Genomic DNA, 18,445 nt, shown 5'->3' on the forward strand with positions numbered 1-18,445 from the left:
GATTGCCACACGGGCCACGGCCACAGCACATAAGTACAATTTGTCTCGCGTTTTCTACTTCTGAAGTCTGAACCCCCCAAAAAATGGGAAAAGATTGCGGCCCAGCGTTGGCTCCGGCTTTTCATGGATGACGGGATCTCGTGGGCGCAACGCCGAAATTTGATCGGGCCTAAGGTTGTCCCAGGAAACAGGCTGTTCGGGCCTATCAAACCACACAAATTGGCGAGACTTGCATGGACTGGACTATGGCCATTGGCACTTTGGTTTCTTGGTGCGTCAGTGGGCTCTGACCCAGTACAGATGGTGTTACCAAACATCTAGGCCTTTGCCTTCGCGTAAAGACTAGCAGAACAACTTCTGACGAGGACTTCTAAGCTTGGATTGCCCGAGCAGCACGACGAAAAGAGGGTACCAAACGGCACGACAGCACAAGTCCACGCGGCAACGATCGAAATTACCATCATCGACAATTCGACATACGCTTGTGCCAACTCTAACTGGTCTTAGTCTTAGGGTTTGATTGACTGAGCTTCAGCAGTAGATTGATAGACGGTTTTTGAGGTATTTTGTTTTTATTTTAAATTAAAAATATATATTTAAATTTTTTATTTTATTTTACAAATTCTAAATCCTGTATAGATTTTAGAGCTGAAATTCTACTAAATAAGATCTTAATATGGCTCTTCACAGTAAAAAATTTCCGAAGTCGAGGCTAAAACTAGCTAGAGTCACGTCAGAGCCTCAGAGGCAGAGTTTCTCAAGCAAAAGGAGAAAATGAGCTCGTGGTAGTTGCACACCACATCTACAGAGACGTGCAACCTATACACGAGCTCTGGTTCCTCGCTGTCAGCCTCATGGATCAATTCTTCATTAGTTCCAGTTGACACATCCGATGATACCAGTCATCTTCCTTGAAATACACTGGTTGTGTTACAGAAGATAATTAAAAAAAGAATCCATTCTCCTCTCAAACATCAATCAATGTGATCATGGTGTTCTCAAATACTGGAATAATTTGTTAGTCCAGTAACCAGCATTCTAATACGATACTAACAAGCCATCTTAAATAGTAACAAGGCGTAATCTGAATTTTAAGAAAATAAAGTGCTGCTACTCTAAGCCCATAATGGTTAGTTAATCTCGGTTAAGTCAGGCCACCTGCGCGCCATGCCCGGACCGCTCGGCAGCTTCTTGCTTCCCACCTAAACAAAACCAAACACAAGCCAGAGAACGCAAGAGCCAGGAGGAAGGAAGCATGGCGGGAGGGAGACGGTTAGGCCAACCGTTGTGATCCTCCCTCCACCTCCTCCACTCTTGGCGCCAAAGCAAAGCCGTTAGATTATTGGTCACCATCTCGAACCCAACCCGCTTCCACCCTCCCACCATTTATCCTTCGAGGAGAAAATAAACTCGGCATGCCTCCTCTGCCCCACAACAATGCGGCCGCCTTCGTCGTCGTCGTCAGCGGCGCCGGGGAGCAGCGCCGGCCGGGTGTCGGCGTTCACGATGCGCGCGGTGGCGCGCATGTCGAGGGCTCGGTGGTTCATCTTCCTGCGCCGGGTGTACCAGTACCAGAACGGCCCGAGGTCCGACCTGGTCTCCAACCCCTTCAACTCGCCCGGCTGGCTCGCCCTCGAGCTCGGCGTCATCGTCGCGCAGATGGTCCTGACCACCGCCGTCGTCGCAAACTCACCCAAGGAGCGTCCCGCGTGGCCGCTTCGGCTCTGGGTCGCCGCCTACAACGTCGGCAACGTGCTCAGCCTCCCCCTCCTCTATTGGCGCCACAGGCATTATCCCGCCGCCGCCGGACGCGGCGACGAGCTCTCGGGCGACCCCGAGATGCACGGCGTCAACGACGCGCTAAGGTAGTACAAACTTAGCATCGTAATTCGTTCGACATTTGATAGATCTCTTCATGTAATGGGATTCTTGCGCGAATGCAGGGACAGCTCGTATCTAATGAACAAGGCGAGGGCGTTCCTGGAGCTGTTCTTCGCGATGTGGTTCGTGATGGGCAACGTGTGGGTGTTCGACGCGCGGCTCGGGTCGTTCCACCGCGCGCCAAGGCTGTACGCGCTCTGCGTCGGCCTGCTCGCATGGAACGCCGTCGTCTACTCGCTCCCCTTCCTCCTCTTCCTCCTGCTCTGCTGCTTCGTCCCCATGGTCGGCTACGCGCTCGGCTACAACATGAATTCGGCCTCCGTCGGCAGGGGCGCCTCTGATGAGCAGCTCGCCGTGCTGCCGCGGTGGCGGTTCAAGGAGCCCGAAGTGCCGAGAGACCGCGAGCACGACAATCGAGTGAGTTACTAAATTCATTTTTCCCGCGCGCTGTTCCGAAGTTGCGGTCACAATTCACAAAGGATCATGCTAGTAGAAAACAAAGCAACATCTCTGCGAGTTGAGGTAGGAAAATAACGGAGTAGAAACGGAGGACACCTGGAACAATTTCGCCAAACAAATGATTGGTAAACTACTACAGGCCGGAATAGGATATCCCAAAAGTGATAACCGTGCGTACGAACGTAGAACGTGCTCCCTTTTTGGATGATACTAAAGATAAGAAGTCCAAACTTTACATTTTTGGATGCTGCCAATATAATAAGCACCTCTTTTCCTGCTAATCCTAGCAAACTGAAATCATGACCATTGATATGTTCAACTGTGATGGCATACATAACACATACAGCAGTACAGCACAATGAAGAACTCCGAGCATTGAACTGCATCGGCTGACAGCACCTTTCTACTAGTCTGAACTTCTCCGAATTGCTACTGCAGGAGTGCTCCATCTGCCTGGCGCAGTACAAGGAGAAGGAGGAGGTGCGGCAGCTGCCGTGCACACACATGTTCCACCTTAAGTGCGTGGACCGGTGGCTGAGGATCATCTCCTCTTGCCCTCTCTGCAAGCAAGAGCTCAGCTGATGTGAAGTTGGCTCCTTATAAATGCTGACTGTGCCGGCCGATCTGTAGAGCTTGCACCCTAAGCCAGGGGATAGGTCGGATGCGCTACCTACAAATGCCGCGACCTCCGGCCATCGGCCGATGCATGCGTCGCACCTCTCACAGAAACTTCGTTCCAAAGGCCTGTACTGACTAGATGCTGAGAAGCGATGGGTGGTACACTTGTAGGTTACAAAAGGGTGATACATAGTCTAGAAAAAGAAAAAAAAGGCCTTTTGTGTGTATTTTGCTGTGCGTGCGTGTGGGCCATTGCTTCACATGACATTGATAGGCAGAAATAGTTTTTGCGAGGAGATCTCATGAGGAATAAGATACGAATTTTTATTGGTTCTAAGTGAGTACATTGCCCCCTTTTCTCCTCATCACCGCTGGTCCCCTAGGAAGATGGTTTCTAATGCTGTAACAGAGTTTCGTCTAACATATCTTAGGAATATAAAGACCAAATATTGATATGACAATACATAAATTACAACGCCGTTTTAACAATAGTTCTAATTGTACTGACTTAGAGTGAACTGTGATGAGACTCCTAAGTTCCAATAATCTCCAGCATTGTACTGTATTGACAGAGGAGGAGTATCCATATTGTGGCACGGGTAGCTGCACCATGGATCGAGGCATACAGAAGGGCCCTCCAAGTGTATTACAAGAGGACTTTACATATTCTCTACCTTCCTATGCAAGTCAAATATTTGGTCTTGCATGTGGTGCACGTAATATTGGATATGTTGTAGAACAGGCAGATCGATCCATCTCGTGTACTAACAGTTGTCGGGGTCATCGTCGGAGACCTGTACAAATGTGAAGGTCACAATGTATAATACTTTCAAAAAATGGCACCGACGATCATGGTAATATAGTTCTCACCCTACCAAGAGAACATCGAAAGAATCGACGCCCCCCATAAATGCTCCCATTATATATCTGAACGATGCAATTGTAGCCATAGAAGCACTTTGGCAACGACTCATTCAGGTGCTCGTAAATCCTTAGGTGATTTAGAGCATGAAAATAAGTCCTATCTTGCAAAGGGAAGTTGTAGAGAGGCTCCTCGTACTTAGTTGGACCAAACGAATCCTCTAATCTCACCACCAGCGTCCCCGCCCCCTACCACCCTTACTCTCCATTGATCGATGTGGCTTCAGTTTCTAGATACACTAACCTTTTATAGATGTGTTTTAGCAGCATACATCCTTTTACCGTGGCATAATATAACTGTCAAATTTGTGTTACCCACACATATGCAACCGTGATAGTAAAACATGTACTCTATTTTTAAACCTAGCCTTTTTAGACCGTGATCATAATTATCTTTTCTTGCCGCCTCAAAACAGGTCATCATAGATTCCTGGAGGAACCACCATATGGGATTACCACAATGGCACGAGTGTCCATTGTGCAGGTGTGGTGATCGAGCTCAAATATCAACATCCTTTGAGGTCCAAACTTTTGGTAGGAGGCTCTTTATGTGTCCAGAGCTTGACAACGATTTCATGGTGCGTCTCTCTCTTTGCCTTTATCCACACAATCCAATTATACCTTGAGTATATCACTTCTAACTACGAATTTATTATCCTAAGCCTTGTTATTTTAAGAAATGAATCAACCTTATCAGGCCACCATATTGTGGGGGCTGCATAAGAGAGGCTAAAACAAAATGTGAGCACGAGATTAGAATGGAGGAAGCACAACTGTTGGGGTTAGAGGATTCGTCGGATCCAACTCAGGGAAGGACCTTAGAATCATATAAGCTTCTTGGACATTAGCTTCCGGAGTACTAAAAACATCACTGCCTAGGTTTGGCTGCGGTCGATTCAATGATGCTTCGTGATCACTATGTTAAGGGGGTTCATCCCTCGATCATGGAATATTTGCAGGTGGAGGCATCACCTGAACAGTAGGAGTTCCTAGGCTGAGTCAACGTCGAATATCAGGGTTCACCTGATCCTCAGCTATCTGTCGATGATGGGCAGTATAGGGTGCCTTTAGAGCTCCAACTGCGGACGTCCCTAGTGGTAATCCTCCAACGACGCCGGTACCATGGGCGGCAGCTGCCGCTGCTGGATCTTCAAGGATTCCTACATCATTGTTCATCACGGTGCCTGGATCTTTCGTGTTTTGCTTGTTTGGGGTGTCGTTGGCTCAGGTCATAAACACGAATCGATCTGTTCGGTTGCTCTGGCCATCGATGGAGCCGTCATTGCCACTTTCTTCACTCTGTCTGTCATTGTTGATGTCCATGAACTGAAGAACGCTAGGCTCATTGGGATTCCACTCGAGGTATCCCACCTCGCGGTATGTGTCCAATGGGTTGGACTCAAGAATACTGGTGCAGATCAGTCCACCCTAATTGTCCCAGCGGTAAACCATAGTTCTGAAGGTGATCTCGGAGCCGGCAGGAGGTGATTTGAAGATGACTACCACCGACACAAAGTGGTCGTAGAAACCAGTGTCGGAGAATTCGACGCGGATGCATACTTGAGACATGATCGATCCTGAAAAATAGAAGAATGTCCATAACTGGTGCGCCAGCTGTCAAAAATTAGTTCTTGACAATATGTCCATAATTTAACCGGGGTACCTTTGAGATCAGGGATCGAGCACAAAACAAGACGCACGATGTAGACAGGTTCGAGGTACTGGCTAGAGTAATACCCTACGTCCCATATGAAAGTTGATGTATATGTATTCTCTCGAGTATAAGTAAACTAACTAGATTTATCTAAACTAAACTAGAGTTGAAGTCGTCGAGTATCTCTTGTGGTCTTGGTGCTTACGCCAAATTGCCTATGTGTTAATCTACCTTAGGTTGTAGAAGTTATCTCCTCTCCCTCCCGAAGGTCTGAATCCCCGTCTTATATAGGACTCTGATGCTATCCTAAATCCTACCATAGTCAATAGAAAATTCTACATCTTATAGATCGAGACAAGACAGTCAAGCCGGCCAGTTTCCTTTACTCCTTCCGGCCGTCTGTCTCCTACTGCCCGCAGGATCCGTTTCCGCCGGCCGCGGCCGCAGGGAGATAGGAGACCATCCCCACGCACGACCAATCGACGAAACCAACCCGTCGTATCAGGCTACCAGCCAGTACATGATCTTCCATGCACGATGGCGAAGAAGCGCAAGATAAAAGGGAAAGGAATCCAAAAGAAGGCAGTGGTAACGTCTGCTTCCTTCTGGCTTCGGACGGCAGATCGACACAGGATCTCCACTTCGCAGCCGTACAACCATTTATAAGCTACCACTTTCTCGTTATTTTTAAAAAAAAATTTGAGCCAAATTTTTTCTTGATATTTTTTTAGCTAATTTTTCTAGTTGATTTTTACCTAAGATTTTTTTCCAATTTTTTTTATTCTCGGGGGTAATTTTTTTTCAAAAGTTTTAAGCTAAACTTTTTCTCAGTAATTTTTCTAAAAAAAATTAAACCAATTTTTTTAAAAACTTTTAAACCAAATTTTTTTGATAATTTTTCTCAAATTAGCACCGTCCCAGTGGGATAGCTCGATGGGGAAGATGGTCAGATGGAGTCCGAAAATGGTAAGTTGAGGAGATGAACTACTTACCTGATTAGGGCTGTCTGATCACGTGCGAGGAGGGTTCCGCCGCGCGAAATAGCAGGGTCCAAGTCAAAGCGCACGTTGACAAAATGGGCTCCGCAGCTCTCGCTGCGATCGTCTCTCTCGAAAATTTCCGGTTTAACATTCCAATTCTCTGTCACGTGCTTTACGAACGGAGACAGGACGGGCACGGGGGCTCCTCGAGTCGAGTCCAGGTCAGCCACACGTGATCGGCGGAGTCAGCATTGGTCGCTGGTCGCGCCCATCGACGACTCGACGTGCACATGGAGCTTGTGCCGATTCTGGGTTATCCGCGACAAAAGCCTCGTCTCCGCCTCAAATCGCTCCTTTGGTTTCGATCGCCGACTTGTCTCGATCAAAGGATCGAACCACTCATCTTTCGGTACTTACGTACGTACTGGGTGGACAGGGTGGTGGATATCTCATCTTTCGGGTTCATGAATGCATGCTGTGGAGGTCATGGAAAGAAAATAATTGAATTCGATCGGTTGTGGAGCAGCAAGACGACAGTTCGATTACAAGGGTAATTAAGAACGCCATAAACCATGGACGGACCGAGAGCAACTGTTCACCATCAACGTGCACACACTGACTGGGTTGACTGGAAAAGCGATAACCGTAAGACTATGCATAGGGATTTCCGTCACGAGCGAAAATTCTGTTGTGAAGGAATTTTTTTTTTTTCATAAATCCAACAGTTCCTGTTACGAAGGGATTTTCAGATCATTCTTTTCAGGACGAGATTTTCTCTACTTTTCTTTCACAATTCTTCTCGAAGTAAAGTTGTCGGATGGTGAACTCCACAAACAGAGATACAGAGGAATCCCCTTTGAGATTCGGCCGGGGATGATTCTGAACCCGCCTCGTACGTGAAATGAATGGGAGTAAATGAGATGCAGGTAGAGTGGATGATCGGATGCAGGAGGAAGTAAATACTCAGGGGATTTTAGACAGGTTCGGGCCGCACGATGCGTAATACCCTACTCATGTGTGTATGCTATAAATACTCAGAGAATGTCTCTCTGAGGATCTGCTGTGTACAAGTATGTTTGTCTAAGTCTAGAGCTTCGTGTTTCTTCCGTCGTCGTCGTCCGGAGTTCGTTCGATATGTTCTCGTGTCTTCGGTCGATCCAAGTCCGAGTCCTTTTTCCGATCTGTTTCTCTCCAGGGAGCCCGCCCCTCTTTTATACCCGTTGGGGTGGATAGCGTGCCCCAGAAAGGATGGCGCAAGTTCTAAAGCGTCATAAATGGAAAGCAACCATCATGGACTGAGCTTGAGGTGACGGGGAGGGTTGAAAACGCGCCCCCGTCCGGTCTTCGTCGCCATCATTCCGCTTTTCAGCGGGTGCAGCGGGGAGGGCCCGTCGGGCAGCCACCGAGCAGCCCCGCGTGCCTGCCCGGTCAGAGCGAGTCTGACACAGCAGGGCGGCAGGCGTTACGCCTCGAGCCCTGCGACGTTATCCCGAAGCGCGCCGGATGACGCGCGACGGGACCCGCACATTAAATGTCCCCACGCCTCCCTGCCAGACCGTGGCAGGGACTGACAGCAGGCGTGATGGGAGTGGTTGGAAGTGACAGACCACACACCCTTTTAAATGCAGCATCAGGCCTCTCACCAGTTGACACCTCACCGCTGAGCCCCTGTGGGGACCACCGGCGAAGGATTTCTTGAGCCCTCGGGGAACTGTGAGTGCTCGGGGACTATTGTTCACAGCCCCGAGCACTCTCTCCCGGATATATCCTCTCTTGGTCCTCAGGGAACTCGGGTGCTCGGGGATCACTGTTCATGGCCCCGAGCGCTCTCTCCCGGAACTCGCCTGCTTGGGTCCTCGAGGAACTCGGTGCTCGGGGATCACTATTCATAGCCCCGAGCACCCTCTCCTGGGACTGACTTCTCTTGTCATCAGGGAACTCGGGTACTCGGGGACCACTGTTCATGGCCCCGAGCACCCTCTTCCGGAACTTGGTTTTCTCGTATCTCGGGGAGATAATCCCCAAAGGAGGGCGCCACGTGACACTCTGCTGTCCTGGCCTCGGGACTTAGAGACCCCTGGTTCCCATGTCACCGACAGAAGCTGTTGGAGATAAGATAAAATAAAGAAATAAGAATAGGGAAGGGAATTGAGAAGAGAACAAAATAAAGGAAATATGATTGGAGATGGTCTAACGTAGGGAAGGGAAGGTTCCGTGCCCCCACACTTGCTCATGTGCACGGTTCAAAAAATCATCGATAAACGTTTGATATTAAAAAACGGTTAATTTGCTCTGCACCGAATTTTTAATTTGACTGGTTTTTTTTATTTAAATTCAATTTTTTTAAAAATATCATAAAAATTCTAAAAATATTAGAGATAATTTTAAGACCTTCTGTGTTTTTTTTTCAAAAATAATATCATTTACATCATATTTTATATTGAGGAAGATTGAAAAAAAAGAAAAATACTAAAATAGTCCTTATGAATATGATGATTTGGCCTATCATATATCAGTAAAAAGCTTAACATGTAAACACATATTTCTTTTGTGTAGGACGTATTTTAATAGGATCTTTAAAATTTGTTGCACTTCATTTAAAGTTTTATTAATTTCTTCGTAATTTTTACAAAGTTCACAAGCATAAAGTGAATATGTTAATAGATAGCACTGTAATTAACTTTTTTGTGTCTACCATTATTTTTTTACATAAATAATAGTACAAGTAAACCAATAAAAATGGTTGAACTAATTTTGGTTGTGTGATGGGTTAGTTATGAATTAATCTAGTTGCAACACATTTACACAATCATGCATGTTACAATAACTATTTAATGAGTTCATGTATTTTAAAAGGCATATGATCATTTAATATGACTAACAAAATTAGTTCCATGATTTTTAGATTACCAAAGAATTAACTATGCATTTAACTAGGTTTAGAAAATATTTTTTCTCACAGAAAATAATTTTTTTTCATGAGTACAAATATTTTTATAATGTAGATCATGTTACAGCGAAACCAATAAAATTTGTTTCACTTGATTTGATGCTCAGATGAATTAGTTATCAATTTTACAAAATTAAGCATTTTTTGGTTTTTTCACTTCACTGAAATTCGATAAAACTGAACGATTTTTTATGAAATTCAAGCAGTTTTTATCACAAATAAAATACGAGATGGAATTTGAGCTGTTACCAAATAGTCGGTTGACCCAAATTTTGCCTCTAATTTATAAATTTGACTGAGTGAATTTGTTTGAATTCTCGCTAAATTTTGATCGATTTTTTTATTGCGAATATCGAAAAATCCCAGGGCGATTTTTGGGTCCCAAATATATTTTCGAACCTTGCTCCTTCGATACATAGCCTACTGCCCTTGCTCCTTCGATACATAGCCTACTGCCCCCGAGTGCCTTCCGTAACTGTCATCCACGGCCTCCCTCCCCAACCCCATCATTACTCCAATCATGTGTATATATATCTATACTTCTATAAAATACATGAGTTATGATAGATTCAATCGATCTTTATGATAAAATCGAGTTGATCAAACGTTCACTGTACAAAGTTAGATTATGTTTCTCATAATACATGATGTTTTAGATTTGGGCATAGGTATTAAGGTGAAAGGTAAAATAACCATCTTACCCTCCTTTATTGCATATTGATCTATAAGTAATAATGATGTAGCATGATTAAAAATGAGATTTATATTGAGAAGTAGAGATTTAATGGAGAGGTAAAACTGAAAAACCTAATCTAAAGTTATCTTGAAATCATAGAACGTCATGTATTTTAAATATTGGTAAAGAAGCTAAAATAATATCTATTTTAAGACAAAAAAGTATATTTTAAAAATACATTTAATTTTTTATTATTTGTCGTTTAAATCTAGATGTCTAATATTAATTTCACGTGTGCAGTTGTTATTACGCCAAAGCGAACTCTGTAGCGGAACAAGGTTCGGTGGCGGGGGCAGCAGCTGATGGAAACTGCCGATGAAGGCTCGCTAATGAAGCCAACTCAGAGAGTGCGATCGGATCAAAACCAAATGTTCTGTCAGCTTCTCGAGTGACTTGGGTAACTGGGGATGTCCCGACGGGATATATACCAGGAATATCTATATGTATCCCAAAATAGAACGATATGATGGCCTTCAGTTTATCCCACTACTGTTTTCCGGAGGAATATGTTCGTATATCCATCAATACTAGACCTGCACTATCTACCAACCAACAACCTATGCGTCATGCACGTCAGCGTGTCACGATCACAGTAATGACCATCTGCTCGAAGCTTCTGAAAACACCACGGGGTATGGATCATGAGGCTGAGCTGAGCATACAAGGGGCAACGAAGACAAGAAGTGGAGCTCATCGATGGGACTAGTGTATAAAACTCATCGCCGTGAGCAGCATAATCGCGGAACCTCGATCATGGTTACGCGCCCATTATCCAATTGCATGTTCTGCCACGACATACCTGCCACAATGCCCCCTGCTCGTCGAATGCAGCAACGGCTAATGGCGGCACCCAGTGATCCCGTAGCCCTGGCTGGAGGGTATATTTAGAACATCGAAGGGATGAACAGATGAGGTTGAAACGGATATGTAATGATCTGGCACCTGATAATCACAAGTAAGGGTGGCGACGGATCTGATCCTGCGGGTTTTAGATCTGATGGAGACAAGTTTGGATGTAAAATTTGATTTGCAGGGCTGTCATGTTAGGGCCCTAATTCCAGCTGGGTTCAGGACAGGCAGCCTCCGCAAAACACAGATGGGGCGGCTTGCGCGCAACGTGTGAGTCAGTCGTCCATGTAGGACCCAAACACACATGGTGGCCGGTGGGAAATTTGGGGGCCAATGCAACATGGTTTTTGACCAAATGCCGGATGCGTCATGTGTGGTCGAGGTGGCGTCAGCACATGGTCCAGAGCCTGGGCCCGTTGCTGCCTTCCCTCAGCCGCGTGTCCTGCTTGTCGATTGCTGCGCAGCAGCCGCCGCCGAGGCCCCTGCCTGCTGTCACTGCCTTCCCCCAACCGCACTAGCTGGTGTTGCTACCTGCCAGGGGCCGCCGAGGCCCCCGTCGCTTACTCACCGCAGTCGCTGGCGTTGCCGCCTATGCCCCCATATCTCTATGCGCCGCTGGCAGAAGCTAAAAGAAACGTGGCAGGCGATGGGTCCCCAATTGGGTCTCGGGTCCTCACCGACCCTGGGGCGGGGGTCCTTTTACACCCGATTTGATTTTCGGGTTCGGGTTGGGTGTGTTCTTGTTTCACCCAGTCCCGATCCGACCCATTGCTACCCTCGATCGCAAGACGTTCAATCCATGGTGTGAACACGCGTTGAAGAAAAAGCATATGCAACTACGAGGTTACATAAAGGGGTTAGGGTTTGAGGTGGGTTCACTGGGTGCCGGTTTAGAGAGATGCTTGGGGAGGCAACTGAATCGGCGGTAGGTGGTGGCGTGATAGTGAGGCAAGGTGGTAGTGTCATCGTCAAAGTAGTGGACAATAAGTGGGTGGGATTGGCAGCGAGGGAGATTAAAAAGAGTGGTGAGAGAGACGGCGAGCGGTGGACGTGGATCTTACAGTGGAACGTCATTGGAGACAGGAGGATGTGGATAACGTGGCAGAGCAAGGTTCATCGATGCGTCAGAGAAGACAATATACGTTGAGAAGGTTCATCGATGCGCCAGAGAAAACAATATACGTTGGGCTAAAAGGAGAAGAAACAATCTCACACGTCTAATTCTTATTCGATGGCTGAGCTACGTCGACCGAATAGAGTGACGTTTTCGGGCACATGAGATTTAGCATCTCACCCTATATACATGTTATATCACTGTAGTGGCTCCCTATGGGTTGTTGCTGGACCATAGGATTTTTTTTATAATTAACTCGAGCATAGGATTACAAATCCGTTCGCCCGCATCACAATCCCGTACTCCCGTGCAGCAGCGCCTCGCTTCTCCTCGTCCTTTTGGCCTCCCCTCCAATACTCTCCACAGAATTTCGCCCCCCCCCCTCGTCGTCTCCTAACGCGCCCGCGCGACGTGAGGTGAGGAAGAGCTCCGAGGGCGCAATGGCGACGGCGGAGGTGGTGGTGGCCAACGCCTCGGGCGGCGGCGACACCAAGGCCGCGTTCGCGGAGATATACAGCAAGCTCAAGGAGGAGATGCTCGAGGACCCCGCCTTCGAGTTCACCGACGAGTCGCTCCAGTGGATCGACCGCGTAATTCTCTCGCTTCCCCTCTCGCCTCTCTTATTTTTATTTTAGTGTGAGTTAGAGTTGGATTGGTCTGGTTTAGCGGAGGAGGATGCTATATGCTCGCGTCAGAACTTTGGACTTTTGCAGGGTTTTCTGGAATTCCGGTGATTCGGAGGATCTGATGCCTGGCCGGTGAATTTTCCCGGTTCGCGCGATTATGTGTTTCGTGTTGTTAGAATGGTATGGAGTGAGGATTGGGAGAAACAGAATAAGTAAACATGATGGGTTGTTGTTTGGATTAGTTTAGCGGAGTTAGAGTTGGATTGTCTGGGAAGTCTGAGCAACAGAGTACTCTCTCTCTCTCTCTCTCACAGAGAGGCGTTGGCCACCACCACCTCCGCCGTCGCCATTTTAGCAACTGCAGATTTCACAACAACTAGATCTTTCATAACAAATTGATGGCTCGATAGACAGTCTACGATAAAGCCAAAGTAGAAAGAACAGACCTTCTTTCATGTATACTCAGTCTCCCTTCTCTCTCTCTCTCTCTCTCTCTCTCTCTCTCTCTCTCTCTCTCTCTCTCTCTCTCTCTCAGTTTAGTTAATCTCTATGACTCTTAGCATTTGAGTTGTTGTTCCTGACGCTTGACACGTTGCTAAGGCCCATAAGGGGTAATGAATAGGCTGCTGGTGGAGCATACCATCTAGAATTCACATACTTTTATAGGTACACACATTCCATAAGGCATCGAAGTAAAAAGTTATTGTTTTTTCGTTTAAATTCTGCATGATTTGCTTTTGTTTGATGAACATCAATATAACTTTAAAGGACTTTGTTAATTGACTTGACGGAAGAAAATCTTGAAAATTACTGACTGGACAGAATCAAGATGAGCAGATCGCCTTCTGTTGTAAAAATTGAGTTGTGCTGACTAAACTCTGAATAAATAGAAAATAATCGAAATGTTTGTCAAACTTTTCATCTTGTACCAAAGATATCTTTTGAAAATATTTGGATTGATCACATGGTTCTTTTTTCATTTGAGTAAATATTGTCATCTGCTAAACTTTTGTTACTTAAAACATCTGTAGTGATTAAAACTAACAGTTAAAATACATGTCGAAGATTTCGACGTCAAAAGAACCAGAAATTTTGACCGAGATGTCAAAAGCACCAGAAATTCTGAGTATTGTTTACATTAAGGAAGTCAATTTTCATTGGTTAAGCAGTAGAACAATTATAGGCAAAGGAAAATGTGGAGCATCACACATTTGTTAAGCATGTCATTTCTTGCTAGTTATTTAGGAGTATAGTTGATGGATTGAGTCTGTTATCTATCCCTTTCTAAAGAATAAGTGTTTCTGTTGGCTCTTGTCAATGGATACATATTGACGTCATCCAGTGCAGGTATTATGATGGTTTTTTTCCACTCATTCACATTTTCGTTTGCCAATGTTTGTGGTCTGCAAAACAAATCAATTGAAACTGGAAATGCACTGTATCTGATGATATTCTTCTTTTAGTTTCTTCTGTTACTATTTGAGAATAACAAATTCCTAACTTAGATAACTTTTTTTGACTTGTTTATTTCGTCTGGAGCAGATGGTGGATTATAATGTGCTCGGAGGAAAGTGCAACCGTGGGCTCTCTGTCATCGATAGCTACAAGATATTGAAGGGTGTGGATGTTCTGAGCAAGGAGGAGATATTTCATGCCTGCACCCTTGGTTGGTGTATTGAATGGGTAAAATTTTCCTCCAGTTTTGAAGCATGTTTGCTAAATGTTAATAGCTTAAAATCTCTGATAAGTTGGGACCTTTAATTACTATTTCTCATTTGGGTCCCTTCTCATTTTGCAGCTTCAAGCATATTTTCTTGTGCTTGATGATATTATGGACAACTCCCAGACACGACGTGGCCAGCCTTGCTGGTTTAGGGTGCCTCAGGTTAGATGAGAAGCAATTATCTTTTTTATCTACAAAATTATTTTTATAGATTATCGTTTTGATGGCTCTACCAAGGCTTTACTTATAAAGATTTAATGTTAGCACCGAATTATCGAAGAATTTGTTCATCTGTTATGCAACTTTTTTTTCCGAACACGCAGGAGAGCTTCGTGCCATTATATTAAGAAAGAGAAACAATCGATTACAAAACCGTACCAACGGCTAGGTTAGCTTTTAGTTACATGCGCGCCACTAACATAGCTAGCAACTCCGACGAAACACTCACACGAAAAACGAACGCAACCCTATCGCGCCCACCTCATCCCAGCAACTGGCCTCCTCAAAGATCTCACGCAGCAGGGACGCCACATTGGGCCGAATGCCATCGAGGACGCAATGGTTGCGATGCTTCCAAATGGACCAGGCCACCAGGATAACGAGAGAGTTGAGTCTGTTACGAACCCCCTTGGGAACTCCGCTTTGCGCTTTCCGCCACCATTCCTGGAAGACGGACTCAACTCCATCTGGCGCCAAAGCCTACAGGTCAACACATTGGAGTGCCTTGAACCAGACCTCTCTGGCGAACACACAATCTGCTAGCAGGTGTTAGACTGTATCGTCCACCTGGTCACAAAGATAGCGACTCCGACTGACTATCATGTTACAACGTTTCTATTTGATCTCCTGTTAAGTAACTTATTTTCATGTTCCATGTTTCTATTTGATCTCCTCGTAGGGAACTAATTTATACTAATGCCTTGTTGAGTTTTTACATATTGTGTTCGGCTTTTAGCTTGTAAACTATGAAACCAACTGCTTGCCTTTTGTTTTGCAATAGGTTGGCCTCATTGCTGTAAACGATGGGATTATCCTTCGCAACCATATTTCACGGATCCTTCAACGCCACTTCAAAGGAAAACCATATTATGTTGATCTCATTGATCTGTTCAATGAGGTAATCATGTCTTCTAACATTAGTGTATGTTCATGCTAAATGTACTGATTGCTTCTTTCAAATGACTGATACTCTTTTTATGTTTTTAGGTTGAGTTCAAGACAGCTTCAGGGCAGTTATTGGATCTTATCACTACTCACGAGGGTGAAAAGGATCTGAGTAAATACAACTTAACAATGTAAGTTCATGTTGCACAGTAACAGTAACACAATTATATACTTTGTTTCCTTGCATGATTTATCGAATATATTTTGGTAACCAAGTGTTATTTAAAAAAAAGATAGTTCTTCTTTACCACTGCTTGTGTAGTTTCCAGTGTACCACAAATTTGGGATATCATCTCTATTTATTGCTAATTTCTTTCAATGATTCACATTTTGAACAGTCACCGCCGCATTGTTCAATACAAGACAGCCTACTATTCATTTTATCTTCCTGTAAGAGTTGGCATTCTATATGTTTCTTTATATTATGTGGATGATAATGGTAGCCTTTAATTAGATGTCTGTAGTAACAATATTCTACTTCATCCAAGGTTGCATGTGCATTGCTGCTGTCTGGTGAGAACTTGGATAACTTTGGTGATGTAAAGAACATTCTTGTTGAAATGGGAACATACTTTCAAGTCCAGGTATTTCTCTTGTTTTTTGTAGGTTAAATAATATGATTTGTCTATATTGGACTGCCTCTGATTAATGATATTTTTCTACAGGATGATTATCTTGATTGTTTCGGTGATCCTGAATTCATTGGCAAGGTTGGTGTTTGCACCTTTTTTATTAACTTGATTGAGTGTTTGAATTCAGTCGATTGTAATCAAGGCCCTCTTTTCTTTAATTTATGATCTCATCGGTATGAACTCTTATCACAGATCGGAACTGACATTGAAGACTACAAGTGTTCCTGGTTAGTTGTGCAAGCTCTTGAACGTGCTGATGAGAACCAAAACAGCATTCTATTTGTAAGTGCTATGAATTTGGTAATTTTTCACAACATAAAAGACAGTGCTTAAACCTTGATGACTGGTCGACAGGAAAATTATGGGAAGTCCGACCCGGCGTCTGTTGCAAAGGTGAAGGACTTGTACAAAGAGCTTGACCTGGAGGTTTGTCTTGACCATTCCATGTTCTTATTATTTATGAATTATTATCAGTTGAGTCGACCTTGTATATATCGCCGGTAGCAGCATAAGGCATGAAATGGAGACTCTGTCACTCACGCACTGTCCCTGGTATCTTAACAATATTTTGTTATTATTTATAAACAAGAAAATCTACCACATGATGGCACTAATTTGGTTGGAGATGCTGAAACAATATTCAAAATGTGGCAATACCCGTTTAACATGTGGCGGAACATGACACTCTGTTTTCATTTATGTTCTGTGTTGTTTACGCCCTTTTGTCATTGGTATTGGTATACATCCAGGCGGTGTTTCATGAGTACGAGAGGGAGAGCTACAACAATCTGATCGCCGACATCGAGGCCCAGCCGAACAAGGCGGTTCAGACTGTTCTGAAGTCCTTCCTGCACAAGATCTACAAGAGGGAGAAGTAGAGCTGGCTCGTGGAGAAGCTGCTCCATCGATGCCTGCATCAACCACTAGACGTGATGCGGACGAGTAACTCGTTGTATGTTGTGCGTTTCATGTTCCCCTTGTACTGTACACCCGACTATAATAAAGCACAGGCTATTTAGAGGTGTGTAATCACTTGTGTCATTAGCATATTTCCAGTTCCGGCTATTTTCATCATGCCCTTTCTTTCAAAAAACAAAAAAACAAAAAAACGAGGGAGTGAAATACCAGGCAAACAACACTGTCCGAGTGTTGCGCTTGAACGTGACGGCCTTGATGTGCCAGGCTACCATAGAAGATTCGCCCCTGCGGTAAATGCATGTTGACATGTTGTGGTGAAGAAGAGAGATGTAGCAATCTGGATTTGGTCTGCATGTGCAAAACAACAACGGTGGTAGCCTGAAGTTGCAAAACTCTTCCCTGATATGCTCTCTCTTTTTCCTTTCGAAACAAACTGAAATGCTCTCTACGATGGCGCAAGAAGGTTCTGGAAACAACTGCAGGTGGATTTTCAGACAGCGAACGCTTGTGGTGTAACAACGAATGGGTCGAAGCGAATGGCTACAACGGCGAAGGTGTAGGGACGAGTGGGAGCACGACGAACTGACCATACAAAAATTACACTCCCCCACCTGCGTTTTTTACAAAAGAGACCCGGAGATGAAACATCGAGCAGAAGGCAGAAGCAGGTGGTTTATGGCAGAATACTGCTTCTACTAAAAAAAAAGACAGAAAGATCAAAAGGACTCGGCTTTTAAAAAAAATGATCAGAAGGACTAAACGAAGCAAGCAGCTCAAGGCCCCAGGCCCATCTGGAGACTTGAAGAACATTGTGTCAAGGGCTCAAGGCCCCAGGTTCTACTGGAAACAGTCTTTAAAAAAGTTTTTACTGGAAACATGTGACTCGCACGTAGTCATCACACAATACCCATGAAACGCAATGCCCATGCGGGCGCAACCTCGGAAGCGGAGTCTGGAGAGTGACCTGTTTGTTTGATCGGGACTGGAGGAGCCGTTTTGTGTGGAGATCTGTTTAGATAATGGAATACATCATATCCCAGCTCTACGTTCTAAGATGTACCGTACATATTTATCACAAAGTTTAAAATTGTTCAAATGGATGTGACTACCGGAATAAGTATGAGACCCACCACTATAGGTACAGTTCAGATACGACATATGGTGACAGGCTATGCTCGTGCTGAGCGGGCGGCACACCATACTGGCATGGCACGGTCTGG

General features: G+C 44.9%; 2 protein-coding genes across 2 annotated transcripts; both read left to right on the forward strand.

The window, feature by feature from the left end:
* Nucleotides 1–1,175: 1,175 nt before the first annotated feature.
* LOC133908563 (E3 ubiquitin-protein ligase At4g11680-like) lies at nt 1,176–3,299 on the forward strand. The gene is made up of 3 exons (XM_062350641.1): nt 1,176–1,865; nt 1,944–2,298; nt 2,779–3,299. Exons 1-3 carry the CDS (start codon nt 1,438–1,440, stop codon nt 2,920–2,922), a joined length of 927 nt encoding a protein of 308 aa, XP_062206625.1. The 5' UTR covers nt 1,176–1,437; the 3' UTR covers nt 2,923–3,299.
* A 9,150-nt stretch (nt 3,300–12,449) lies between these two features.
* Nucleotides 12,450–17,336, forward strand: LOC133908564 (farnesyl pyrophosphate synthase-like). The gene is made up of 12 exons (XM_062350642.1): nt 12,450–12,557; nt 12,595–12,752; nt 14,331–14,471; nt 14,587–14,673; nt 15,512–15,628; nt 15,718–15,806; nt 16,014–16,065; nt 16,164–16,259; nt 16,341–16,385; nt 16,500–16,589; nt 16,662–16,733; nt 17,057–17,336. Exons 2-12 carry the CDS (start codon nt 12,603–12,605, stop codon nt 17,183–17,185), a joined length of 1,068 nt encoding a protein of 355 aa, XP_062206626.1. The 5' UTR covers nt 12,450–12,557; nt 12,595–12,602; the 3' UTR covers nt 17,186–17,336.
* Nucleotides 17,337–18,445: the final 1,109 nt, after the last annotated feature.

The sequence above is a fragment of the Phragmites australis genome, chromosome 2, assembly GCF_958298935.1.
Source record: "Phragmites australis chromosome 2, lpPhrAust1.1, whole genome shotgun sequence".
Taxonomy (NCBI): Eukaryota; Viridiplantae; Streptophyta; class Magnoliopsida; order Poales; family Poaceae; genus Phragmites; species Phragmites australis.

Coding starts and splice junctions, on each gene's coding strand:
- LOC133908564 (XM_062350642.1), top strand. CDS start 12,603: ATGGCGACGGCGGAGGTGGTGGTGGCCAACGCCTCGGGCGGCGGCGAC. Junction 14,472..14,586: donor TTGGTTGGTGTATTGAATGG/GTAAAATTTTCC, acceptor CTCATTTTGCAG/CTTCAAGCATATTTTCTTGT. Junction 15,629..15,717: donor TCATTGATCTGTTCAATGAG/GTAATCATGTCT, acceptor TTATGTTTTTAG/GTTGAGTTCAAGACAGCTTC.
- LOC133908563 (XM_062350641.1), top strand. CDS start 1,438: ATGCGGCCGCCTTCGTCGTCGTCGTCAGCGGCGCCGGGGAGCAGCGCC. Junction 1,866..1,943: donor GGCGTCAACGACGCGCTAAG/GTAGTACAAACT, acceptor GCGCGAATGCAG/GGACAGCTCGTATCTAATGA. Junction 2,299..2,778: donor ACCGCGAGCACGACAATCGA/GTGAGTTACTAA, acceptor TTGCTACTGCAG/GAGTGCTCCATCTGCCTGGC.